Source organism: Cervus canadensis, chromosome 6, assembly GCF_019320065.1.
Source record: "Cervus canadensis isolate Bull #8, Minnesota chromosome 6, ASM1932006v1, whole genome shotgun sequence".
Lineage (NCBI taxonomy): Eukaryota > Metazoa > Chordata > Mammalia > Artiodactyla > Cervidae > Cervus > Cervus canadensis.
This window is the reverse complement of record NC_057391.1, coordinates 77,877,772-77,895,337: the sequence shown is the minus strand read 5'-3', so window position 1 is coordinate 77,895,337 and position 17,566 is coordinate 77,877,772. Positions and strand designations below refer to the sequence as shown.

The window sequence follows — 17,566 nt, the reverse complement described above, 5'->3', positions numbered from 1 at the left end:
AGATATCCGAGTCCATAATTAAACACAGCATTTTACCATAACTTAGCAATTAAAACGCTATTCACCCAGGGAACAGGATTCAGTTCAAGTCTGTCTTTAGCAATGCATATCAGCCGGGATTCTTCCCAGAATTCTGTTAAACAAAATTCTCTAAAATGATTCAACGTAACATCACTTGGTGCTGTATTCAGACTAGAGTTTGAACAAGTTGTGTTCGAATCCGAGCAACTCACCCCTCCGTCTTTTCGTCTCTTCCTAACTTTGTGAACCAGAGCTATCCCTGGCTTTCTGACCATACAATTCCTACCAGCTATTCAGACTGGACCACTGAAATCCTGTTCTGACAAGCCTCCTGGGACAAGATCAGTTTACAACCATGCGTAACTCTCATACAGTTAGGAAAATACCGTGGTTCATCACACTGAGATAAATGGATCATCACTTCCCAGCTGCTGGCAAGCCGTCAGAGGTTCACAGCCCAGCACACATCATGGGTGCCTCCTGAGATGAGTCAACTTTATATCTAAGGGTGACTCTACAGAACATAAAAATGGACTGCAGACAGCACTAGCTACATCATTTGTGGGGACCAGTGCAAATGAAATCTCGGGTCTCCTTGTTCAAATGCACTGAAACTTTCAAGACAGCGACAGCAGAGCATTAAACCCAGCATGGACCCGTCCAAGTGTGGGGCCCTGTGCACATACCTGAAGCTGCCCCTGACTGCATGTGGCTGGGCCCCCTTAGCGTGTAAACATGAATGCATTTATCTAGCAAATATTTCTTTCTTTTTTTTTTAAGACCTAAGTATTTTTTTAACGACACATTTTAGTAGTGAAAGTTGCTCAGTTGTGTCTGACTCTTTGCAACCCCATGGACTATATAGTCCACAGAAGTCTCCAGACCAGAATACTGGGTAGGTAGCCTTTCCCTTCTCCAGGGGATCTTCCCAACCCAGGGATTGAACCCAGGTCTCCTGCATTGCAGGCGGATTCTTTACCAGCTGAGCCACAAAGGAAGCCCAAGAATACTGGAGTGGGTAGCCTATCCCTTCTCCAGCGGATCTTCCCGACCCAGGAATCGAACTGGGGTCTCCTGAACTGCAGGTGGATTCTTTACCAACTGAGCTATGAATGCTTTATAGGAAATGCATGTTAATAATCTACAACAAAATCAACTTTTGTTAGTTTACAAATACTGGTGATTACTCATTTCACTCCTTCTCTTCGCCACTTTTTACTAATTCTCACTTTCAAACTTGGCAAGTATTTCTTCAGCACCACCTATGTCTGGTGGTAGATTTCATTCTTGCAACATGGTGGCTAAGATGGGGCTCTGATGGTGCTAATCTCAGCTTCACCACAAACCAGCCAGGACTCTGCACAAATGACTCCATCTCTCAATCCCCGGGCATTCTTGTCTGTAAAAGGAGTAAACAGCAACCAACTTACTGGGTGGCTGGGTGGATCAGCTGAGAAAAACTCAACGTGAGGGACTTTGATCAGAGCGTTGCACAGAATACGAGCTCAGTAAAAAAACAGCTGCCTATAGCTCTTAAGCAAAATGCAAGTAGAATGTTATTGTCACAAGGGCAGTTCAAATTGAATGCAGAGGCAGCTCAGGCAGGTTAGAGGTCAGATCCTATGGGGAAAGCAAGCTTTGTGAGGAAATGCATTTGAGATGCATTTTGTAGGAAACAAAGGATTTTCACAGAAGTCAAGACTTAGGACACAGGAACAGGAAGGCGTATGTGGCCACCACAGCGGTATCTTTGGCTAGAACACTTGACGCAGGTAGGAGATTGGTGCAGGCTGTGCCCGGGAGGAGAAATGTGTCTGGTAAGGTGGGCCCACGTTTGGTAAACTGAGGGAGCACAAATTCATCTGTTAGGCAACAGGTTAGAAGGTTCTGCAGCAAAGCAGCAGTGTGGTCAGAGCTGGCCCTGTAGCCCCTGAGATGGCGGGCAATGACCAAACACAGTCCTTTATTTTTTGCTAAGGCACAATAGAACTGATGACATGAGCCTAAAATTAATGAGATTTCCATATAGAAAGAATCTGTTAGCCCACCACAAATACTAGCCTCTTGAATTTTAGTTGGTTCTTCCCTTCACCAATGTTCAAATACTTCATGAAGAGGGTCACAACCAAACCCTTTGGTGAGGAGAAGTTAAGTGGTCTCCTGGGGCATGCTAGGCTTTTACAAATTGGAAGAAACTAAAAATAAACTCAATCCCGTTGCATCACACAAAAACAGGGATGCAGAAGCCACAATGCAGAACGCGGGGATGGCCTCTATGCTGTTGGTTGTTGGTGTGCCCCTTCCTCAAGGGGTCCTAAGACCCCCACCCGCTCTGTGCAAGTGCCCGAAGCGTCTCTGTTCACGCTCACTCAGTCACGCCGGACTCTCTGCGACCCCACTGGCTATAGTCCACCAGGCTCCTTTGTCCATGAAATTTTCCATGTAAGAATACTGGAGTGGCCAATATTTTAACGACAGTCGGATGGCAGACTGCCACTTTCTCACCACACGGAGGGATTTCCACGAGTGGAGGCAGACCGTGGTCAGACTGGTCATTATCCCAGGTTCTCAATAAGAGGCTTATGGCAAAATTTCACACTGATGACTGTGGGGTAGGTCTAGGTGGCTCACCTGTGTTCAGCATCACTAATTTCCACATATTTATACACGCGCGGTGCAATCGACACATGTTAAAGAAAACATGTCAGTGGTTTCAGATATAAGGGAGCAGGATACACTTTTTTTTACCCCTGAGAGTTGTTGAAATTCCTGATGGTAAATGTGTCTGTATGGGTTATGTGCCCTCGTTGGACAAAGGGCCTAGGACGCCTGCTACCTTCTCACAAGAGTGAGGGCTACAGCAGGACACGGGTCGCATCTGGCTTCTGGGAAGGCCTGCCCCTCGTCAGGTGTGGGCCGTGGACAAGGGGTGCTTCTGGAGGAAGCCTCAGGGCCACTATGGGCCCTTCAGACCCTTCCCATAAGGTGTGAGCAGGCCAGCCTCCCTGGGTGGCTCCTAACACAGAACTCCCTTAAAAGGGATGAGGGCAAGACCCCACTGCTAGACACATTCAGAAGAACAACTCTCTGACACACAGAACAATACGCCCACTGGCCACCTTGCTGCCCTTCCCAGCTTTTTTCAAACTCATCTCTCAGGCTATTCCAACTCACCGGATGGTTTTTGCAGCATTTCCTTCCACAACTGCACAGCTCGCCACGATTGTTCCCAGCACAGCAGGTCTCCTGAACTCATCCTCCGTCTCACCGAGGTTAGCTGGTGCTCAAGACGGCACAACCCGCTCCTTGCAAACACACTGACTCACACCACATGCATGGCCTGGATTAGCTGCAGACTGACTCATGAGCCCGGTCTGGCTAGCTCTATCCTCTCCCCTAAGTCCCCAACTGGAACTAGAGCCCCCTTCCACCCCCAGGCAGCTGTATTTAGAAGAGTACCCACAAAACGACACCAAGGAAGACGGCAACTACCAGTTTCTAAGACGCACTATGTGCCAGGCCTGTCCGACCAGCTCAGATTGAACACAGTAACTACAGTACCTCGGCTTTATAGTACCCTGGGCTTGTTCCCCGGGCCACTCTACGGTTTGTAAAAGAAAGGGAGCTGGGAGGCATGCCAGGCTCAGGCCACTGCGTCCCTTTCCCGAATGCTTGAATAGAAAACACCTTCACACTCTAATCACACTCTAATCTAAAAGTGCGTGAGTGTGTGCTAAGTTGCTTCAGTCGTGTCTGACTCTCTGGGACTCCATGCGCTGTAGCCTGCCAGGCTCCCCTGTTGATGGGATTCTCCAGGCAAGAATCCTGGAATAGGTCACCACGCCCTCCTCCAAGGAATCTTTCTGACCCAGAAATCGAATCCGCATCTCTTGGGTCTCCAGCATTGGCAGACAGGTTCTTTACCACTAGCGCCACCTGGAAAGTCCACTCTAAAAGTGTGAACTTGCAAATCATCTAAAGTGATGCCAGTGTGGATGCCAGAGTGCATTCACTCCTTTGGAGAGCTGGGGCAATTAAGTCAATAAAAAGCAAAAATTCTACTTAAATCTAAGCTTCAATTCTATGACTTTATCAGATTATAGTGTTTCACTTTTACCTTCTTTTGAATTTTATAAACTGATTTACCCAAGTGTCCATTAATGGATGAATGGATAAGCAATGTGGTACATACATACAATGGAATACTACTCATTCTTGAAAAAGGGAAAGGTTAAGGACTTAATGTGCCCCTCACCCACCCGTGTGCATGTGTGCTCAGTTGTGTCTGACTCTTTGCCAGTCAGGCTCCTCTGTCCATGGGATTATCCAGGCAAGAACACTGGAGTGGGTTGCCATGCCCTCCTCCAGGGGATCTTCTTGACCCAGGAATCAAACCTCTGTCTTCTGTGGCTTCTGCACTGGCAGGTGGATTCTTTACCACTGTGCCACCTGGGGATCCCCCCACCCTCACTCCTCACCGAATTCCTGTGTTGAAATCCTAACCCCAGTGTAATGACATTAGGAGGTGGGGCCTTTGGGAGGTAATTAGGTTAAGATGAGGTCATAAGGGTGGAGCCCCCATGATGCAATGAGTGCCCTTATAAGAGGGGCAAGAAACCAGAGCTTCCTCTCTTTGCCATGTGAGGACACAGCAAGAAGGTGCTTTTTACAAGCCAAGAAGAGGGTCCTCACCAAGAATCACACCTTTTGGAACCTTGATTTTGGAATTTCCAGACTCCACAAGTAAATGTCTGTTGTATAAGCCACTGAATCTATGGTATTTTGTTACAGTAGCCTGAGCTAATAAGCAAGAAGGAAAACTCAACATATGCTACAACATGAATGAAGCCTGAATACATTATGCTAAAGTGAAATAAACCAGTCCCCAAAGGACAAACAGTGGATGATTCCACTAAGGTAAATTTTCTATTTATGTGAGGTACCAAGATAGTCAAAATCACAGAAAGTAGAATGGTAAGGGCCTAGGGGTGGGGGAAGGGGAATTTTTGTTAATGGATACTGAAACAGAAATAGAAGAACTATTTGCGTTTGTTTCAACAATATCCTCTAGGCACGATCTTCATGCCCTGCATGGTGCAGACATCTGCAGAGGAGGGCATTAGGGAGGCTGCAAGTGTAGCCAGCTGTAACTGTTTAGGAAGCAACATTCCATCCAGCTGCTGAAAGCTAAATGCAGTGGAGAAAGGGGGAGAGGATGGCATCCAGGTAAAATGCAAAAGCAGCATTGGTTCAGTATGATCTGACTCTAAATATTTATAGAAAGCTTGGCAATACTTCATCTACAAAAAGGAGAAAGGAAAATTCTTTTATATGCCAACATGCCTGTTGTTTATGCAAAACCCCCAAAATACTTAAGCTTTTCTGAGCATATTAACACCGATCAGGGTTGTATTACTAATCCCATATTATGTTTAAACAGAGTAATGTGTTAAGTTCAGTGTACCACAGCCAGCTAACTTAAATTCAGTACTATCCTTACACTCAAGATATATTTGAGGCCAAAATAGAGATTGCACCATATCAACTGTTTTTGTTAAATATTAATTTTGTCAATTCTTGATGCTTTTGAATTGTGGTGCTGGGACTCTTGAAAGTCCCTTGGACAGCAAGGAAATCAAAACAGCCAATTCTAAAGGAGATCAACCCTGAATATTCATTGGAAGGACTGATGCTGAAGTTCCAATACTTTGGCCACCTGATGCAGACAGTAAGCCTGGCATGCTGCAGTCCATGGGGTCAAAAAGAATCAGACACAATTTAGCTACTGAACAAAAATAATAATTCTGTCAATAAGAACTTCTCCCACAAATACCATAAAATTATACACTTGAAAGGCCACCTAGATAGCATAAAGCTCTTATATTTAAACCAAATCTAATCAGACTTTATTCTATTTAGATGGCAAATGGGTCATCTACTCCTACTGTATCAGTTTCTCTAATCAATGTATAGAGAGCAAAATTCAGTTAAATAATTCTTGTTAGAAACTCCAAATAGGAACAACACCTTTTAGTTTGTCATAAAAATTGTGAAAAAGGATAATCTGTTCCACAAGTATTTTTTTCTTTGTTTCTAATGACCGTTAAGTCTGGGAACTTGCATACAATTCAAGAAAACTATGCTTCTACAAGCAGTAAATTAAGTTTCTACAAGCAGTATATTCAGTTTTCATTTAAAATGAATTGTGCTGTGTCCAGTCGTGGTGAATGAAGTAGGCAGATTTGTGTAGCATGTGCAGAGTAGGCTTGAGGTGGCTGCACACTTCATCCTAAATAAGCTGGTTCTCTACAGTTTAATACAACTTGCCTGACCTGGGGGAGAAAAATAAATGAAACAAACCAACCACGTAAAGGCAATATAGCTGACCCTTGAACAATATGGGTTTGAACTGCATAGGCTCACTTCTACAGGAAATTTTTTTCAATGCATATACTACTATGTTCATGATCTGCAGACCTGCTGAGGATGTGAGGGTTAATTACAGGACTTGAGCAGCTGCAGGTTTTGGTATCCAGGGAGGTTCTGAACCAATCCTATACTGATACCAAGGGACCATCCTTTAGTCTCAGTATCAGGCATATACTACTACTGGTAAGGTAAGGTTCAGGGAACGGCAGACCTTGGCATCTGTTTTGACCACTTATGATTCATCTGAAAGGTCCGTATCACTCTACAGACGGCCCAGGTACAAAGGCAAATGGTATCTAGGGGCAGGGCTGGGATGAAGGGGGAGAGTCAGATGGGGAGGTATGGATAGCCAGGAGCATCACATCCATGTTGCAGTAAGGTAATTTGTTCTCAGTAGAACTAGGAAGGGAATGCTTAAAATTTTTAGTTTTATTTTACTATGTTTCATGGAGGAAATGATATTCTCAGGTCTATTTTATGACTCTAGGTCTTAATGGAGGACTCGGGAAGTATTCCTGGTGAATGTCAGGAGTCTACTGAATACTCACTCGGTACTATTTCTCAAACAGTACCTTCTATGTATGCCTCAAAGTTAAAACTTAAATAAGAAATAATGCTTTACTGAAAGTTAGGAATGATGGGATAGGACATTAAACTCTTAAATTTTTGCGAGAGAACAGCCATCTAATTCCATACCCTTCAAAATGAAGAGGAGACAAATAATCTGAAAATTTAGAGCTTAGCGTTACAAGCCCTCCATCGTTAGATCTGAAATCCTAGTCCAGTGTCTTAAAGGATATCTGAAACTAAGAAGACTTGGTAGGGGTCAAATTTTCCAAAAACCATTGGTAGCCTCACTTCTGCCAGTTTCATCTTATGCCTTGGAGAGCCACAGGGCTATTACAGTCTTACAGGGAGAGCATGAGAATTCCCTATCCTTTGGATAGAGTTATGGGAAAGGTACACACAAACATCCACAGAAAGAAAAAACATCCACAGAAAGAACTTCTACAAATGGAGTGATGCATTCTATAGCACTTGCCTGCATCCTGAGAGGATAAGAAGCTACAAAAAATATTTTCACTTTCGCAGGTCAGTACATTCAGCCATAAGCTTTAGTTTCTGTTGCAGAAATTAAATTCAACATGGGATCAAAATACATTCTGCTATTTTATTATATGGAATATCATATAAAATAACGTGAAACTGATTTCACTCGTAAATTCCTGATGACTGTCTTGGAAAGAAAGAAAATAGCATTGAGAGGAACAAAAGGTCCTTCTCTAAACAACGGTTTCCTAGGTTCATCTTTCAAAATGTGGGCCAAATCATGAATTCCAGTTAACACACACCTCAGAGGGAGCCAAGTTTGGGATGTGCAGAACAAAGAATTTATTCAGCGATCACTTGGATGCTATTCCTTCCTGAAAATAATGAAAGCAAGAGGAGTCCAGATGGGAATGTAGCCACTTTGGGAGATGAATCTTTTATTGAGATAAATAGCAAGGCTCTGTAAATAAATTCCCAGGATTATATGAGGAATTTTAGAAAGACAACTAGGGTTTTTTTTTTTGCTTGTCTGTTTTTGTTTTGATCAGATTATTTCTACATGGTATTCTAGTGTTTCTGAAATAGTTAAGTGTCAATGTTTTATGTCTTTTAAGATAAAAGACATCATAGTGTGGTTTTGAAAACCTCCAACTTTCTGCTCTCAGTCTGAACCAATGACTTCTGAAGCATCGCTGGGACGTTTTCCTTGGCGCCCTGTTCTGGCTGGAGTCAGGCTCACATTTTGGCTCCATAGGGAGCTTTCTTCATTCCACAGCAGCTTCTGGAACAGAGACTTCTCCCTGCCAGCTCTGAGGGTTCCTGATCCCCTCTGCAGAGTGGGTACCACAAAAACACACAGAGGTGTGATCAAGACAAGCACAATGATGGGGAAAGGGCAGTACATGTACAGAAAGAAGTCAGCTTCTTCTAGCAGAGGACTAGCAGATTACTGTGTTAAACTGTAGTCGAGGTAATTTGGAGTGTCTGAATTTACAGTACAATGACTTAAAATTATACAGTCCATATGTATTCACATTTTAAGAGCACTTATAATTTTTGCCCTAGGTTCTTAGTTCATGGTGCTGCATTTTGTAGTGAATTTGAGACAAAATGCTAGGGCATCCTGGTTAAGAAAGAATTAACCAGATATGATCTGTGAGGATTAACGACCAACCTTGGTCTGTTACTTTCTGGGATCCCTCAATCCCTACCTGCTCTTTTTAATTACTTTACTCAGGACTGAGTGTTCTAACATCCACTATTTTCTTCTGCATTCAGAGCAGTGGAAAGTATGTTTGTACTACACTAGCGGCTTTCCCTTCTCACAATTCTTTATAACAAAGTAACACAAACACAAACACAGACACTCAACCAAAAACCTTCTGTTGCTGCAATCGTATCACTAATCCTCTACAGGTCAAAGATGATGATGTTGTCAATGTCACCTCAAAGTGACTGACAAGTTCTAGTTCATATGGCTCCTAAGTGTGCAATGATGATTTCTGTTGGTATCACAGCAAAATGAAAGAGCAAAGCCCAGATGCCATTACACAAGGCCAAATGCTTTGCTGGAACACATCTTCATTTACCCTGCTGGCTTCAGAATGCTACCATGGTTTGAAGACCACTAGTGCATGCATCTCAGTTTTAATTTTTGATTTCTAGTAAAATATGGGCAGCTCAAACACTGGTACTTCTGGGCCTGGAGATATTTAAATCTGGGGCAGAGATTCAGGGCAAACCTTGAAAGACACACTCACCGCCTCTCCAGCGGGCGCCCATCGCTAGAGATGCTGCGGGGGATGTTGGCGGCTCTTTCCGGAGGAGGCATCTTCCCGTCCGCCTTCCCGGTGTTCAGCCTCGAGGTCATGGGACTCTGCACCTGGGACGGGACTTGAGGTGAATGCGGCCCCTTGTTGGCATTCCTCTGCCACTTGTTGTTATTTCGAAAGGGAAACTTGAATTCGTAGGACACCCCTTCGTTCATTTTGTACTCCATCACTGGCATGCGGTAGGTCTCAGAGCAACTCCTAGGGGGAGGGTATAGAGAGAAGAAACGTCAATATTGCTTCTGCTTGTTGGAAGAACCACACGGATTCTCATGAACAGTTAAAACGCATCAAACACTTCATTTCTGGTTTCAAACCATCTTTCAATCATGAAGCCCTACAATCATTTTCCTTTCAAAAACCAGAATCCGCAGAAGCATTATACCCATATTTTCCTTTGCTCAGTTCCAAATACTGGACTTGAGATATGGAATCCTGGACAGACAGTGAGACCTGTGGTCGCCCTGGTGGGGGTGGGGGGGTGCGGGTGGAGCAGGGGTAGAGTTGGCATTGTGACCTGGGGACGGAAGGTGGCAGGACAGTATATGGGGGGAGCAGACCTCTAAGACGGGGCCTCGGAGGAAACAGGCGGCTTTACATCCTTAATCACAAGGAAGCTTTAGATCCTTCCCTTATGATTAAGGATCGAAAAGGGTATATAGTTTTGAATTTCTTGGGATCCCAACAGTCAAAAATAAGTAGGGAGAAATCTTGAAATCCAAACCGAGAGCCAAATTTAGCTCAGGAGGAGAAAAAAAAAGTGCCAGTTATTGAAATTAGCAATTATCAAATAAAAAATTATCAAATTGCTGGGGAACAAAGCATAATCTAAAATCAGGCCTCCCCCCAGCTCCCTGAAAGCCAGAAATCTCTCATAGCAGGGCCGGCCCCAGGCAGCAGCCTGAGTGAAATGAATGGCGGGCACACAACTGTCTCCCATCATTTTACCCTTTTTTTGTGCCATGGCCCCAATCCCCAAACCTTAAGAAAGGAGGAACCCACTTTCTAGTCCCTTTCCCCAAACAACCAAGGAAGGTTCAATCCATTACTGACTTGACTGATAGGCAAATTACTGGGAGGGGGAAAAAAAAAAATCTATTCTCACCAAAGCATTAACTCAAAGTGTGCATTTGAATTTAATCACTAAGTGGGAGAAAAAAAGACATTTTTTCTTAAAGACATTTCGAAGATTGAGAAGCATGTGGAAAAATCTCGAAAGGAAAGGTTAAGAGTAATAGCAAAACAGTCCTTTAAGAGGATATTTAGAGGCAGCATAAGGAAAGTCCAGACCAGCGCCGTCCAACAGAAATACAGTAGGAGCCACCGACAGAAGCCATGTACATAATCTTTAAACGTCCAGCAGACACATCACAAAAGCAAAATGAAGCAGGTGAATTCAGTTCAAGAATACATTTTACTTAACACAATATATCCAAAATGCTATCATTTCAACAAGCGATCAATAAATCAGTATTTAAAAAATTAACGAGAGATTTTACATCCTTGTAAACTTGGAGTGCATTTTACACTTGGGGCACAGCTCCTTTGGGACCAGCCACGTTACAATGGCTCTGTAGCCACAGATGGCTCAAGGCTCTTGTACTGGACAGGCACGTCCATAGAGCCTCCAGCTGGAGGCCTGGTTTTCATCTGGGGAAGGGGCTCTTGTTGGTGGGAAAATGAGCACGATGGAATGGTCCCCCCTGTTCATGACCTTGCCCGTGTATTTCAGGGTAAGACTCCCAACAATCACAAAGGTTCTTTCCCTCACCCTCATGACAGCCACAGGTTTTGAAAAGCGCCGCTTCTGGACACGTGGGTTTGCTGGGGTCCTTGCCCTCCTCAGTCTCAGCCCAAGTCTCTAACGGGCACCTCTGCTTGGAGCTTCTTTGCCACTCCCTCCAACCCCCGCCAAAGCCTAGGTCACCCCTAATCTGACCCTATGCCCAAGACTCTGCTGTGCCTCTTTTATGCTTGGATGACAATGGCTTTTGAACTTTTTGGACCACAATCTGAATGACAAATACATTTTATACTGTGATACAGCACAACCATAAATACACACAACCCTCCTCTGATAGCTTCCATTCTGCTATATTCCGTGTTAATCCGTTTCATTAAAGAAAAAAATACACTGGATACAACCTCTTAAACATGGTCTTTTTAAGAGTTACACCCTGCAGTTTGCAGAACACTGTATGGCCCACTTGACATTACTTTCAGAAGTTACTGACTTCTTACATAATCCTTTTCTCTGAAATGACGGATTTTCACCTTAGGCTCTGATATAGTATCCAGCTTTGATTCAATATTTCTGACAAAAATATGCATCGCCACATGGTTGGCTGTTAACACAGGTGCTACCATAGTATATATGAACCTTTCATTTCTGATCATACATTATCTAGGGTTCTGGATCAGGAAATACAATGCAAGAATGTTGTAGCTTGCCAAAAGAATCTTAACACAAATTTATGATAATGCATGGAAAAATTTCTCTCCACCTCAAAATTATGGTGAGCTTTGCTTTTCCTCTGCGATGGTCTATTTAACTTATAAACTCAATGGACCATACCATCTACACCCCTTTCTGTCGGCTGCAAGGAACCAACACAAATACAGAATATGTACCAAACTTTATTTTTTTTTCATTTATTTTTATTAGTTGGAGGCTAATTACTTTACAATATTGTAGTGGTTTTTGCCATACATTTACATGAATCAGCCATGGATTTACATGTGTATGTACCGAACTTTACTACATATCCTGGGGTATTAACTTTTCAAAAATTTCCCCCAGGCCAGTTTTCAATTTACCTTCTCCCTTTCCCCACCCCCCTTCCACACATCCACAGAGATCCCCTCAATGAATTTTAATTCTATACCTTCATAGGCTGATTGCAGCCCATAATGCATCAGGATAGAAAAGTAAGTAAATAAATAAAATAGAAACAATAATAACATAATACCAAATAGACAATATCTGCTTTGGGGCCTTAGTTTCTTTGTAAAATGGAAGACTTGCAATTGGTAATTACTCTATTTTCTTCTAGTTCAAGTACTCTTTAAGCTGCATCACATTTAAAACTAAAACTGGTCAAAAGATCTCATTAAGCCAGAGATTTTGTCTTCTCTGTAGTCTATATTTCATCCCCACTGCTCTTAGCATATTACTAGAAACCTTCTGCATATTCCATAATTATAGAATCAAGCATGATAAGGCCAAAGCAGGGGGGGAAGATGCATTTACAGAGACAGAAAAGCAAAGATTTCACAGGGCTAAGCCCTTGCCATCCTGCCACTTCTGACTGCCCTCCATGGCGGCAGGCCACCACTAGCTTCTGCTCCCTTACTCATCTCTGTAAAATATAAGAATGATATATGGAATCCAGAAGCGGGCAGTACACTGAAGGACAAAGATAAAAGCTGGCTTTTCATGACACACGTGAAAATTCACAGAGGGATTTGTATCGTGTTACTCCAAGTAAACTCTGGCATTGAACAGCAAAAACTCATGATGCTTACAGCTCATGACTGGCTAGCACTAATCTGGCTCTGCTGTAACAACTCTCAGGTCTGAGTATCACTATCCCTGTGGATCAGATGAGGAAATGGAGGCCTGCAGAGATTAATTTGCAAAGACTACACAGCCAAGAAGAAGTGGCAGAGCCAGGATTTGAATCCACAGAATAAGTCTACTTGTAGGTTAGTCTTATTTCAGTCACTAACTAAAGAATATCTCTATTCCAGATCCCCAAACTTCATCCTACATTTGACTATTGCATTTCATTTGGGGCATAGCCCATGACAAAATACCAACAGTTCTCAAAGAGCTACAATCAACAGGAATTAAACTTTAAGTACTAAAAGTGACACAAAGTGACAAGCTGAAACCCTAACTTCATTGAAAAGTCACCCCATCTTCTTTCTTTTTTTAGCTTTTTTATTCTAACTTTTTCCTTTAATTTCTTACTACCCATTGCTCTCTCCTTCATCCTTAAGACCTTAAGAAATACAGATAGAAAATCAGCTGAGTGGTATACTGAACAGACCATCACAATACTGGACTCTTGAATCAGAAAAGTTGGGTGCTTGGGGACAGCTATATCTCTAATAAAACATGTGATTTTGGCTTGGGAATAAAAAAAAAAAAAACCAACTTAATTTCTTTGAACCAAAGTTCCTCATCTAAAAAAATCAGAGACTTGAACCAGATGGTTTCTAACAGCCCTTCTCACTCTAAAGCAGGATGCTGCTGCACGTTGCAATACTTGTTTTTTAAAATGAGGAAAAAACCTTTGCAATCAATTCTTACTTAAAAAGTAATTTGGTCCTTTCAGGTAATTTGTTTTTAGCTTTTCCACTTGAATGGCCCTTGATTGCTTTCCTCAGGGAACTGTATACTCAATTATTTTGTAGTAACCTATAAGGGAAAAGAATCTGAAAAAGAATATATATATATATATATATATATATGTATAAATTAACTGAATCATGGCTGTACATCTGAAACTAACACTCAACGTAAACCAACTATATTTCAATTAAAAAAATAATCCAAAGGCTGGTGACCCTCAGCAGAATGAAGGGCCACCACTCCCACGCAATACCATTCAGAGCATCCCAACCGAATCTGCTATCTAGGTGTTTCTCATCTTGCCACAAGAATGTCTGCTCGAGTCGGTGGTCACAGATACCAAGACATAGAGCTGGTCATACACTCCCACTGGCGATGGACGGGGTGGGGGCTCCCCCAAGCAGTGCGACATCTCACTCCCTGGGGGGAGCCGTCTGGGGAAGTCCACAGATAAATCCCAAACCTGTTTCTGCAGGACTGCTTCCATCATGCCATCACCCTAGTTGCCCATGCTCACTCTCTGCACAGTTACTAAACCTCTGCAACCCTCATTCTGCTCACTGTTTCAATGGAAATGAGGCTGCCATGAAGACTTTTTCAAAAACCCAGTACATAGTAGGGCCTCAGGAATTTTGCTTTACTTCCCCTGTCCCATCTTCTCTTTAATACACTTTCCTGTGGGAGCAATCATGGAGGGTCTGCCTGTTTCCTGAGGACAAGGAGAAGAGTTGGACTTTACAGGTGTTGCTGAAGCCCCACTTTATTGTTGTTTAACTGGCCTTTTCATTAAAAACAAACAAAAAAAAAAAACTTTGCCTTTCCAAAACTAGTGATGCCTCCGTGTGAGCATACATGGATGTTGGTGATTACATACAATCCCCATGCTAGAGCCTGGGCCCTATGACCCCAGGGTCCCGGGGACCCTGAGAAACACGCAGCGGGGGAGGGAGGGCAGCGTGTTTCCAGGAGGCCTGCTCTTCCTGGCCCTGGAGCGGCAGCACCAGCTGACAGAGGGGAGAGTGACTAGTCAAAGAGCAGAGAAATTAGCTGCGAGCAAAACAGTCGTGGGAGTGTGAAGTGCGGAGGAGAGGAAAAAAAAGTGACAGAAGAGCATTATCTTATTTTGCTGAAAATTGTAGCAAGGTGTTAATGCTTCAGCTGTTCCTTTGAAGTTGTCTCTAAGGGAGGGAAGGGGAGAGCGGGCTTCTGGTCCTCCAGAGGCATGCAGGGCATCATTATAGACCCACCTAGAAGGTCGGTCATGGTGTCTCAGGTGGAAACTCTAGTGAAAGGGCCACAGTGCATCTCCGAGGCCCGCGGGGCTGTGCAGTGCGCTCATCAGCCCCCCATCCCACACCTTCATGGGGGCAGGTTCCTAACACTCTTCTGTCCCCAGCACTGCCGGCTCTGTGGCTACTAGAGGATGACAATGATGCCCCAGAAGCCATAAGGGGCGATGAAGGAAAATACAGCTTATCCACAAAGGCTGTGCTGGAGCCGGCCAGCCCTGGTTTGTAGGATCAGACTCTGAGCATCCATCCCAAGTGTGCATTCAGGGGTGGCATGTTGGTAGCTTGAAATCGGCCACAGCGGGAGTATCTGCACCGTGGGAATCAGCAAATACTACAAACCAAGGTTCTTTCCCCCAGAAAGCCAGTTTACCAGCATATCCTGCTTCCACTGGTACATAGGGAAAGGATTTCTGTCCCAAGCATACAAAGCTAAGAGTTTGGATTCTCAAGTTAGACCTGGATTTGCCAGATGAGGCTGGGGAGTCACTAACCTTTCTGGCTGTGGGTTTCCTTTAACTAGGAGTAATATTAATACTATTACTTCACAGGGATGTTACATGGATTAAATTTGCTAATCCATATAAAAGTGCTTTTTTCTAGGGCCTGGCATATTAAAGTAATAACTCAGCAAATATTACTTGTTTTTATCAATACACACAGCAAATATATCTAGTCTAGTATTCTGTGGTAGACAAACCACCTCCTGCCATGGACCCATCTTTCTAGTAACTACTATTCACAGTTCAGTGTCAGTAATGTTGCCCATTCCATCCCATTTCCTCTCACATACACATCTATTTGTCTCTCCCCATGAACTGAAGAGCCAAGAAACAAGGGAAGGACCCCTGAGCAGACAGATGGCATCTGACGACCAACAGGCTTCCTTTTGAGTAGATTAGTCCTTAGACCAGCAGCCTCTGTACCTAAGGCTGTCAGTTTATATGAAAAGTGAAAGTGAAAGTCACTCAGTCGTGTCTGACTCTCTGCGACCCCATGGACTATATAGTCCTTGGAATTCTCCAGGCCAGAATACTGGAGTGGGTAGCTGTTCCTTTCTCCAGGGGATTTTCCCAACCCAGGTCTCCCGCATTGCAGATGGATTCTTTACCGACAGAGCCACCGGGGGCGGGGGGGGGGGGGTCCATGAATACTGGAGTGGGGAGCCTATCCTGTCTCCAGCGGATCTTCCCAACCCAGGAATTGAACTGGGGTCTCCTGCATTGTAGGTGGATTCTTTAACAGCTGAGCTACCAGGGAAGCCCGGGCAAGTTACATGGCTTGGTTATTTTCTCCAGTTTATCAGTGACTGCTTAGACATATAGACTATTAAGTAGACAATTCACAGCAGAGACAATGGGATGGAAAACAGGCCAAAAAAAGAGAAAGAGGATCACAGAGCACTTGGAGAGTGCTGCAAGGACCTAGTTGCCTTTCCGATTGCACTCGAGTCATTCTTGAATTGCAGTTAAGCAAAATACTTAACATTTATACTATGTGCTTGAGGAAATGAAGGTAGTTTCAGAATAAACCCTCCCTGCCCTCGAAATAGCTAAAACAAAAAGTTCTGGATATAAATTTTGGTTTCCAGGGAAATCCAGTCATCAGAAAGGGAGCAGTTCTTAAAACTATCAGAGAAGGGGATTTTCACCACACTCTGACATCGGCACATCCACCTAGGAGGTAAGCAGTACTAAATACCATCCTGAGCACAGTCTGGCCTGTAACACTTGGTCTGAAGAACTGAAGTACACTGATACTGCCATTGCTGCTTACTTTTTAAATAGCATAAATAACCCATCCTAACTGTTTACACATTCTATCATTTGACATTCGTGAATCTATAAAAGCTCAGGTGCAGGACTGGTCCTGTTTTGGGGGGAAAAATAGCATAAGAATATTGTCTTGGCCTTAGAAAGTCTAAGCATTAATTGCCAAAGCCTAAGAGGAACTCTTAGAAAATAACGGGTTTAAACCAAACTAACAGATTGGAAAAAAAAAAAAAACCTAGCAAAAATAACATGTGCATGTTCAAAGGAGGAAAGAAACAGTTGATTAAATCTGTTCCATCAGGAAATCTCCCCAGAGACAGAGAAATTAAATTTTCAACAGTGCTGCAGGCTTGGCAGAAGCTGGGAGGGGCGGGGAGCTCCTGGGCTCCCCTCTGTGAAGTTGGGGAACTACACTGTCCCGGCATCAAGAGCGGGGCTAGCTTCTCTGAAGTCGATTTCTGACACATGCAGATACACTTAAGAAAAAGCTTGGGAAGTCACATTCAGCCCTCCAGGCTGAGACAGCAGGGGTCAAAAACAGTACTTCAAGAGTTCTGGACAGCAACTGGCTACAAATGGGAGATGCAGAAGAAGCAGGGTCACGGAACACAAAAGAAAAGAGTCTGACAGTTTGTCATGCTGAGTGTCTCTTAACATCAAATGTTCCATGTTTCTCAGCTACTGGAGCAAGATGTTTAAAGGGGATATTTACCAGACTTCTCTGTCTCTGACGGTGACTTTATATACCCAGAGATGTAAATCCTGGGAATGGTCCAAACTGGTGATTCCTTCCAGCTGCTGTTGCCACATGCTGAAAGG

The 17,566-nt window shown here is 43.6% G+C and overlaps 1 protein-coding gene across 8 annotated transcripts in view; it reads right to left on the bottom strand.

Annotated features, from left to right (window-relative positions):
* The window catches only part of SIPA1L1 (signal induced proliferation associated 1 like 1), a 369,406-nt gene that overhangs the window by 53,347 nt on the left and 298,493 nt on the right, over positions 1-17,566 (bottom strand). For all 8 annotated transcript variants that reach the window (XM_043472442.1, XM_043472434.1, XM_043472441.1 and 5 more), the window contains one exon: positions 9,261-9,530. In XM_043472442.1, coding sequence (XP_043328377.1) covers positions 9,261-9,530 — 270 coding nt within the window. The remainder of the gene's footprint in view (positions 1-9,260; positions 9,531-17,566) is intronic.